Source organism: Adiantum capillus-veneris, chromosome 16 (genome assembly GCF_014529385.1).
Source record: "Adiantum capillus-veneris isolate H3 chromosome 16, ASM1452938v2, whole genome shotgun sequence".
Classification (NCBI taxonomy): Eukaryota; Viridiplantae; Streptophyta; class Polypodiopsida; order Polypodiales; family Pteridaceae; genus Adiantum; species Adiantum capillus-veneris.
This window is the reverse complement of record NC_140946.1, coordinates 8,984,318-8,995,538: the sequence shown is the minus strand read 5'-3', so window position 1 is coordinate 8,995,538 and position 11,221 is coordinate 8,984,318. Positions and strand designations below refer to the sequence as shown.

Below are 11,221 nucleotides of genomic sequence, written 5' to 3'. Positions count from 1 at the left end.
TCCTCTACCCACATATGGGTTTGTTCTAGCCAAATATGGATCTCTATGATGGATAAAAACATAGATATCTATGTATAGCACGATTATGGTGTGCGTAGAGAGACCCATATGTGTATCTATGTGGGTTTCTATTACACACACCCATGTGTGTGTGGAGAAAACCCATGTATACCTGTTTGAAACACTCATGGGTGTGTGTAGAGGAAACCCATGTATACTTGTTTGAAACACACATGGGTGTTTCAAACAAGTATACTTGTTTGAAACATGGGTGTGTGTAGAAGAAACCCATGTATACTTGTACACAAAATTTTGAGTGCTTACACAAATCCCCACTATTTCAACAAGGGTCTCCACTACGTATACAAGGGTCTTCACAACTTACATAAGGATCTTGACAACGTTCAAAAGGGTCTTCACAACATAGACAAGGGTCTCCACTTCTTACAAAAGGGTCTCAAATGCATACACAAGGCTATGGATCCACCTATTACAGAGATTGCTAGTTAGATACATAGATAGATAGCTAGGTAGATACATAAATACCTAGATAGATAGCTATGTAGATACAAAGATAGATAGGTAGATATATAAGTACCTTGGTAGATAGATAGGTAGATATATAGCTAGGTAGATACATAGGTATCTAGATAGCTAGGTAGATACATAGGTACATAGATATCCAGGAAGATACATAGGTACATAGATAGCCAGGCAGATACATAGGTACATAGATAGACAGCTAAACCAATAAATAGGTACAAAGTGGAGACCTTTGTGCATGAAATGGGGGAGTTTTGAAAATAGTGGAGACCCTTATTCAAGTAGTGGGGGGCTTGTTTAAATAGTGGAGACCCTTGTGTAGATTATGGAGACCATGTAAAAATAGTGGAGACCCTTGTAATAGTAGTGGGGACTTGTGTAAGAATTGGAGACCCTTGTGTATGTAGTGGGGACCCGTGTAAGTATTGGAGACCCAACTAGTTGTGTACTTACACAAGTTCCCACTACATTCACAAGGGTCCTTTGTGAATGTAGTGGGGGGACTTGTTTAAATAGTGGAGACCCTTGTGTAGATTTTGGAGACCATTGTAAAAATAGTGGAGACCCTTGTAATAGTAATGGGGACTTGTGTAAGAATTGGAGACCCTTGTGTATGTAGTGGGGACCCGTGTAAGTATTGAAAACCCAACTAGTTGTGTACTTACACAAGTTCCCACTACATTCACAAGGGTCCTCACTCATTTTACAAGGGTCCCCATTACTTCACAAGGGTCTCCATTACTTTTATAAGGGTTGTTGCTTCTTTCACAAATCCCCCACTACTATCACAAGGGTCCCCATTACTTTCATAAGGGTCTCCACTACTTTCACATGGATTTTTTGTACTTTTATCAATCTCCCACTACTTTCACAAGGGCCACTATATAACTTGCATATAGACTATAGTTTGCTGACGGCGATAAAGTAGCTCTTTTAAAAATAATAACCATGCTTGGGATGGGATGAGAAGAGATATCTAGTAGCAACGTTATAATATGTGCTAGTTTCTTGTTAGTTCACAATGCATAGTTCATCAATCATAGTCCATAAATCATAGACTATATAATTTGCATATAGAGGCTATGTATGACCTTTTGAATTGAGGCTAGCAAATCTATCTATCAAAGAACATTTGGCATGCAAAGAAGCATGTAATTTGTCAACAACAATGAAGTTATTTTCATCCATCGACACATCCAACTTACTTATAGCTTTGCACCAATCATTGCATCCCTTCAATTCTTCTTCCCATAGATACAACACCTTTGATGCTGGTACCTCATTTCCTACTCTAGCAAGTTGAACACCACGCAATTTCCGATCAAAGGTAGGTTGGGACAGTAAATAAAGAGCTTTCACATAAAAAACAAGGTCATCCTTGGGCAGACACAATACTGAAGAACTACTTTCAATGTACTGACTAAAACGTCTTTTGAAGCTGTCATCAGCAAGCTTCCATGAAAAATGACTTTACATCAGTAGTGCAACAGGAAAAACCCCAATCAATCAGCAAAAAAGAGGGACCATCAACAAGCACTATATTCCGTAACCTTACATCCCTGTGGACAATCGCCTTGGAGTGTGCCACTTTTAGTGTGTCAACAATACTAGCCAGGTGTTTCCTTGCTCCTTTTGGCTCACTTGTCCCTATCCTTTTTACAACTGAAAATATGACCAAAAAGTTGCAATCCTCAGCAGCTCCAGCACAAGATGGAACACCAGGAACACCCTGTAGCCGCTGCAAGCATTCTTTCTCCTTGATAGCCAATTCCCAACTTTGCAAAGAGACATCTGCTTTATACATTTTCATAGCCACAACTTTGCCACCATAATCACATTTGTACACACTGCTTGTCGCACCTGAATCCAAGTAGGAATTGATGGTTAAGTTTTGACCATCAAGAGTCAAGTCCAAATCACCGCAAACAAAGAGATCAGCTAGTTTGGCCATCAAAACAGCAACTAGAGACCGTTTAAGTTCACCAATTTTTGGGCTTTTAGAGTAAGTGAAAAGTCAAAAATTACACTCATCTAGATTTTGTTTTAAAGTAGATTTTTTTTCTATTCCTAATTCAAAGTAGCCTAACGCTTAGACAAACGGTCCACTCCTTATATAATGGGTCCATTACCTTATACAATGAGGCCACCCTAATGGGTTTGTGGCATATGTAGGGGATCCACTTTCTTATACAAGGGGTCCATGAGTTATACAAGGGGTCCACCCTGCATCATCGCCACCCTGCATCATATAATGTGTCCATCCCTCATAAATGGGGTCCACCCCATATAAAATGGATCCATTCCTTGTAAATGGGGTCCACCCCATATAAAATGGATCCATCTTCTTATACAAGGAGTCCACCCCATATAAAATGGGTCCGTCTTCTTATACAAGGGATCCACCTTGTATAAAATTGGTCTATCTTCTTAGAGAATGGGTCCGTCTTCTTATAGAATGAGTCCATATATAATGGGTCCGTTTTCTTATACAAGGGGTCCACCTTGTATAAAATGGGTCCGTGTTCTTATACAAGGGGTCCACCTTGTATAAAATTGGTCTGTTTTCTTATAGAATGAGTCTATGGCTGGTTAGATCTTCAATGTGGTTGGTTAGATCTTCTCGTGCAAGAGGGCGCTTATATATGCTCAATAGAGTTAGGAATGTTTGACACCTTGCATATTCAAAACTCATGGCTTATAAAAAACCCCACCTCTTTGAGTTTTCAAGCCATGGCCAAGTTTGCAATCTTAGAGTTGACCGTAAGCATGTACGACATAGATGTAAACACGGACGTTTGAGATTTCAAGAGGGGGGTATGTCACATGTGACTACTATGTATCTTTATGTTGGCTTCTTTCTTGTTATATTATTTGTTCTGCTTTTTGGAAGCACCCCTCTGGAAATCTAAAGACCCTATTGCATAGCTAGTGTGGAACTGTTTAGACAGAGTCCAAGTGCGTGGCCAGTTAGCACTAGAGCTGGACAAGTTGTCTAAGGTTGGCCAAGGTGGGATCACCAGTGAAATTCCTTTGGTAAATAGGATACATTACACTTTTGGGTGTGGCTACAGTGTACAAAGAGGGTCAGGTGATCTGTAAAGATGCAATGGCAACATCTTTTAAGATTTAGGGGGATGCTACTTTTGGACTACAAAATGTCTTCGCGTCATTAGTTGCAGACTGACAAGGTGATCATTTTATTACTCTATGGTCAATTCACCTGACATCACAGTTGGGATATTTTTAAACCTGGAGTTGGAAAGCGGGAAATGCACGAATGGGTGTCAAATGGCACTTTCTGGTTAATCTACCAAGTCTGGGAGAAGGGGGGGCGCTTGATTTGAGAGAGGGAGCCTCATTTGCAGCCTTTTGTCACAGGTTAAGAGCTATGGAAAGCTTGCTTACCCTCTATGTATAGTGTATGTGCAGGAAGTGATGTCATGTACACCTTACACTACTCTCTCTCTCTCTCTCTCTCTCTCTCTCTCTCTCTCTCTCTCTCTCTCTCTCTCTCTCTCTCTCTCTCTCCTACGTGCAGTATGTGATGGCCCACAAGAGTGCTATTCAATTGACCTACGTGCATTTGTGTGGTCATATGCTTCTTTTCTAACAAAGAAGCATTATTGGTATGTGTGCATGTACTCCTAGACCACAAATCTTGCAAGAGGTGCATCCCACACCTCATCCCCTAGACAACCCAACTCAAGCCCCTGAGTCCAGTCAGTCGTGGGACATACCCCAACAATCCTCCCTTATCACACAACTCAATCCCAGAGTGTGCTTCCACATTAGAAAGGAATCCATGCCACCCAAACTAACATCGGATAGAATCCATCATGCAGACACCTTGACTCTCACAGCTTCACCTTGGGCGGTCTTACCGAGAGGATAACAATTCCTGGCAGTGTCTAGAACCCATCACAAAAGAAGCTTACTAACCATGAACTACTAACTGGTAAAAAATTGAACACTAAACACGGTTTTATTGAAAAGGGTAAGCATGTATATAGAACCTCCCATTATTTTATACATGGTAGTTTTAGATTTAAATGATACCAATGCCACCCCCATGCCTCACTTCGTGCTATTCATTACTATCATGACAAAACTCAACAAGATTCTCAAAATGCAATGAGCATAATCATGTATAAAACACTAAGCGATATATATGAGAAGGAGAGTCTTCTCTTGAGGAAGTTGTGACATGCTTTTGCAATGATTTGAGAGCACCTGGAGAATGAGTAGATGATCTATTTATGTAGTGCAATAGGAGCACACAGCCAACAGTAGACTCATCCCTCACACAGAGTTTGATTGTAGAACATAATTGCAATTCTTTTTCTGTCGCCTCTTATGCTGACTGAATGTTGGAATGGTGGTTGTGGGCACTGTGCTGAGAGCAATGAAAAGACCCTAAAAGGGGGTTTTGGAAGTGAAAGAGGTACTGGTTTTGGGTGGGGCAAGGTGGGTGGTAGCAGGAGGGACCACGATTGGCGGGGCAATGCAAAGGGTATGGAAAGAAGCAACAGGGGAAATAGATCAGATGAAAGGGAAGGGGTTACAAGGCATTCACACAAGGATAATGAAGCCTTTGAAATAACATCAGGGCAAGCAAGATTTTTGCCACCTCAAGGACGATAATACATAGATACATAGGTACATAGAAAGATAGATACATAGGTATGTATGTACCTATGTACATATGTACATAGATACATATGTCCCTAAGTTGTAAACATTCACCGTAGCTTTTCAACAATTGGGATGGGAGATAAGGCAAAACATATATATGCCACAAGAATTAGGAACAGAACATGGAGGAAGCCAATCCCTTATAGAATGGGTCCACCCTTGATAGAATAAGTCCATTCTTATACAATGAGTGGACCCATACATATAGATGAGAGGATCCATATATATGAACAATTTGTACATATGTATCTACCTATTTATCTATGTACTTATTTATTTACCTATTTATCTTTAATGTACTTTATTATCTATGTGTCTATTTACTAATATAAATAGCTCTCCACTAGCCACACATGGGCCTTGACTAATTGTAATAGGTCTCCACTATCATAGAGACCCATTTGTGGATAGAGGAGACCAACTTGCGGGTAGAAAAGACACATTATAAGTAGTGGTGGACACTATTACGCAGCTAGTTGGAGACTTATATATAATCTCTACATATTAGAGATAAAGACTCTTGTGTTTGTGAAAGACACCCAAGTGTCCATATTGGACACCCATTTATACAATGGGTCCATATACCTTATACAAAGGGTCCACCTTATATAAAATGGGTCCATCCCTTATACAGGGGGTCCACCCCGTATAAAATTGGTCCATATATTATACAAGGGGTCCACCTCGTATAAAATTTTTCCATCCCTTATACAAGGGATCCACCCCTTATAGAATTGGTCCATCCCTTATACAAGGGGGACGTCCACCTTGTATAAAATGGATCCATCCCTTATACAGGGGGTCCATCCCGTATAAAATTGTGCCTAGTAATCTCCCAATGGCATAGTACAGACCCCATGTGTGGGGTAGTGGAGATCTATCTATTTACAGAGATCTATCTTGTGTTTGTGGAAGAGACCCAAGTGTCCATATTGGCAACCGATGTGTCTATATAGGAGAGCTAGACCCGTGTAACTAGAGGAGACCATTGTGTAAGTAGAGGGGACCTAAGAAAGTAGTGGAGACTCCTATAAAAGTAAGTAGTGGAGACTTCTGTGAAAGTAAGGAAGACACTTGTGTAATTAGCAAAGAACCTTGTGTGAGTAGTGAGGGATTGATAAAAGTACAAAAAACCCATGTGAAAGTAGTGGAGACTCCTGTAAAAGTAAGGGAGACCCTTGTGTAATTTGGTGAGAACCTTGTGTAAGTAGTGGAGACTCTTGTAAAAGTAAGGGAGACCCTTGTGTAATTTGTTGAGAACCTTGTGTGAGTAGGGGAGGCCCTTGTGAACGTAGTGGAGGATTGATAAAAGTACAAAAAACCCATGTGAAAGTAGTGGAGACCCTTATGAAAGTCATGGGGACCCTTGTGATAGTAGTGGGGGATTGGTGAAAGCAGAAAGGACCCTTATAAAAGTAATGGAGACCCTTGTGAAGTAATGGGGACCCTTGTAAAAGTAGTGAGGACCCTTGGGAATGTAGTGGAAACTTGTGTAAGTACACAACTAGTTGGGTCTCCAATACTTACACGGGTTTCCACACATACACAAGGGTATCCAATTCTTACACAAGTCCCCACTACTATTACAAGGGTCTCCACTATTTTTACAATGGTCTCCAAAATCTACACAAGGGTCTCCACTATTTAAACAAGCCCCCCACTACTCGAATAAGGGTCTCCACTATTTTAAAAACTCCCCCACTACATTCACAAAGGACCCTTGTGAATGTAGTGGGAACTTGTGTAAGTACACAACTAGTTGGGTCTCCAATACTTACATGGGTCCCCACTACATACACAAGGGTCTCCAATTCTTACACAAGTCCCCACTACTATTACAAAGGTCTCCACTATTTTTACATGGTCTCCAAAATCTGCACAAGGGTCTCCACTATTTAAACAAGCCCCCCACTACTTGAATAATGGTCTCCACTATTTTAAAAACTCCCCCATTTCATGCACAGAGGTCTCCACTCTGTACCTATTTATTGGTTTAGCTGTCTATTTATGTACCTACGTATCTGCCTGGCTATCTATGTACCTATGTGTCTACCTAGCTATCTAGATACCTATGTATCTACCTAGCTATCTATCTAACTATGTATCTACCTAGCTATCTATCTAGGTACTTATGTATCTACCTAGCTATCTATCTACCTATGTATCTACCTAGCTATCTATCTAGGTACTTATGTATCTACCTATCTATCTATTTATCTATGTATCTACGTAGCTATCTATCTAGGTATTTATGTATCTACCTAGCTATCTATCTATGTATCTAACTAGCAATCTCTATACTAGGTGGAGCCATAGCCTTGTGTAAGCATTTGAGACCCTTTTGTGAGAAGTGGAGACCCTTGTCTAAGTTGTGAAGACCCTTGTGTACGTTGTCAAGATCCTTGTGTAAGTTGTGAAGACCCTTGTATACGTAGTGGAGACCCTTGTTGAAATAGTGGGGATTTGTGTAAGCACTCAAAATTTTTTGTACAAGTAAACATGGGTTTCTTCTAAACACACCCATGTTTCAAACAAGTATACTTGTTTGAAACACCCATGTGTGTATACATGGGTTTCCTCTACACACACCCATGAGTGTTTCAAACAAGTATACATGGGTTTTCTCTACACACACATGGGTGTGTGTAATAAAACCCCACATGGATACACATATGGGTCTCTCTACGCACACCATAATCGCGCTATACATAGATATCTATGTTTTTATCCATCATAGAGATCCATATTTGGCTAGAACAAACCCATATGTGGGTAGAGGAGACCAATGTGCGGGTAGAAAAGACACATTATAAGTAGTGGAGACTCCTGTATACCAATACTTTGCTTGCATATAGCTAATGACTTCTTCCCTATCCAGTTCTAACCTCTTCAAGTTCAAAATTGGTGCTTGCATTCATAGGAGAGTTTCTCTCAATAGAGCCAACGGAGGAAGCATATGAACAAGTACACAATTGTTTGGCTCTCCCATAGAGACAAACACAAGGGTTTGTCTTTAATATGTACATATAGATAGCTCTCTACTACCTTGCACATGGGGTCTTTACTGCCCTCTTGGAAAAATACTAAAGCACATACACGTGTCTCTACACATATTTACACATGGATTTGCAATAATGGGTGGACCCATTATATAAGGGATGGACCCATTCTATAAGGGGTGGACCCATTCTGTAATGGGTGGACCCATTTTATAATGGGTGGAGCCATTCTAGAAGGGGTCATGCTCTATTCCTTATTCTCATGGAACATATGTTTTTTGCCTTATCTCCCCTCCCAGTTGTTGGAAAGCTACAGTAAATGTGTACAAATAAGGGGTGAAGTTACTAGGGGCATGTCTCTAGTAGTCAAACTCTTAGTCAAACTCTTGTAAGAGACATGTCTCTAATGTGTCCATCCTAGTAGAATGTGTCTACCACATATAATGTTGGTCCACCATACAATGGCAATTGGATGAGATTGTAGGTCAACATGTAAGGAGGTCCACTAGCTACACATATCAATCCACTACCTATATAAATGGATCCATTACCTAAGATATGAGACCATTAGAAATACATAATGTCAACTAACTACACATGTAATATACATACTAAGATATGCTTTCACACATGCTATAATATACATAACATAATAAACATGTTATATAATAAACCTAATATAATATGCTTTCACATATGTAATATGCATACTATAATATGCAATCACATGTAATATAGGTTCTATAATATGCATCTATACATATAGAATACAATATACATACTATAATATGCTTTCACATAATATACATAATATGCTTTCACACATTTGATATACCAAGAGCAGTACAGACTTACCTAGAGCATTATGTACTTGCCTAAAGCACATTGCGGACATGAATAGAGCGTTACGGACATGCATAGAGTATTAATGACTTCCCTAGAGTGCTATGTACTTTCCTAAAGCACATTACGGACATGCATAGAGCGTTACGGACATGCATAGTATATTACAGACTTCCATAGAGCGCTATGTACTTGCCTAAAGCATTGCGGACTGCCCTAGAGAATTACGGACTTCCCTAGAGTGCTATGTACTTGCCTAAAGCACATTGCGGACATGCATAGAGCATTACGGATAGGCGTAGAGTATTACTGAATTTTCTAGATCTCTATGTACTTGCCTAAAGGGAATTGTGTGTACTTGCCTAAAGGGCATTGCGTGTACTTGTCTAAAGAGTTGCAGACATACCTAGAGCATCACAGACTTCCATAGAGTGCTATGTACTTGCCTAAAGCATTGTGGACTTCCCTAGGGAATTACAGACTTCCCTAGAGCACTATGTACTTGCCTAAAGCATTGCGGACATGCTTAGAGCATTATGGACTTACCTAGAGCACTATGTACTTGCCTAAAGCACATTGTGACATGCATAGAGCGTTATGGACTTACCTAGAGCAATATGTACTTGCCTAAAGCACATTGCGGACATGCATAGAGTGTTACGGACATGCATAGAGTATTACTGAATTCCTTAGAGTGCTATGTACTTGCCTAAAGCACATTGCGAACATGTATAGAGCATTACGGACATGCGTAGAGTATTACTGACTTCCCTAGAGCATTATGTACTTACCTAAAGCGCATTGCATACTTGCCTAAAGCATTGCGGACATACCTAGAGTGTTACGGACTTCCATAGAGTGCTATATACTTGCCTAAAGTATTGCAGACTTCCCTAGAGCGTTACGGACTTCCCTAGAGTGCTATGTACTTGCCTAAAGCATTGCAGACATGCCTGGAGCGCTATGTACTTGCCTAAAGTATTGCAAACTTCCCTAGAGCATTACAGACTTCCCTAGAGTGCTATGTACTTGCCTAAAGCATTGCGGACATGCTTAGAGCATTACGGACTTACCTAGAGCACTATGTACTTGCCTAAAGCACATTGCAGACATGGATAGAGCGTTACAGACATGCATAGAGTATTACTGACTTTCCTAGAGCGCATGTACTTGCCTAAAGCACATTTTGGACATGCATAGTTCATTACGCACATGCATAGAGTATTATTGACTTCCCTAGAGCGCTATGTACTTCCCTAAAGCGCATTGCGTACTTGCCTAAAGCATTGCGGACATGCCTAGAAAATTACAGACTTCCATAGAGTGCTATGTACTTGCCTAAAGCATTGTAGACTGCCCTAGAGCGTTACAAACTTCCCTAGAGCGCTATGTACTTGCCTAAACCACATTGCGGACATGCATAGAGCGTTATGAACATGCTTAGAGTATTACTGACTTCCCTAGAGTGCTATGTACTTGCCTAAAGGGCATTGCGGACATACCTAGAGCGTTACGGAATTCCATAGAGCACTATGTACTTGCCTAAAGCACTATGTGCTTGCTTAAAGCATTGCGGACATGCTTAAGCATTATGAACTTACCTAGAGCACTATGTACTTGCCTAAAGCACATTGCGGACATGCATAGAGCATTATGGACATGCATAGAGAATTACGGACATGCATAGAGTACTATTGACTTCCCTAGAGCGCTATGTACTTGCCTAAAGCAGATTGCGGACATGCATAGAGCATTACGAATATGCGTAGAGTATTATTGACTTCCCTAGAGTGCTATGTACTTGCCTAAAGTGCATTGCGTACTTGCCTAAAGCATTGTAGACATGCCTAGAGGGTTACGTACTTCCATAGAGTGCTATGTACTTGCCTAAAGCATTGCGGACTGCCCTGGAGCATTATTACGGACTTCCCTAGAGCGCTATGTAAATGCCTAAAGCACATTGCAGACATGCATAGAGCATTATGGACATGCTAGAGTATTATTGACTTCCCTAGAGTGCTATGTACTTGCCTAAAAACTCTTCATCAAGTTGATTTTTATGCACCTACCTATCTATATCTATCAACCATGCACCCTTACATAGATTACCAAATCTAGTCTGCTAAGTAGAGCATTTCCTTTTG

The 11,221-nt window shown here is 40.5% G+C and overlaps 1 protein-coding gene across 1 annotated transcript; it reads right to left on the bottom strand.

The window, feature by feature from the left end:
• Positions 1-1,987: 1,987 nt before the first annotated feature.
• LOC147438533 (uncharacterized) lies at positions 1,988-2,494 on the bottom strand. Its single transcript, XM_086484520.1, has one exon. The coding sequence runs from the start codon at positions 2,492-2,494 to the stop codon at positions 1,988-1,990; it is 507 nt and encodes a 168-aa protein (XP_086340646.1).
• Positions 2,495-11,221: the final 8,727 nt, after the last annotated feature.

Excerpts from the sequence above, each read along its gene's own strand:
- LOC147438533 (XM_086484520.1), bottom strand. The coding sequence starts at position 2,494 with ATGGCCAAACTAGCTGATCTCTTTGTTTGCGGTGATTTGGACTTGACT.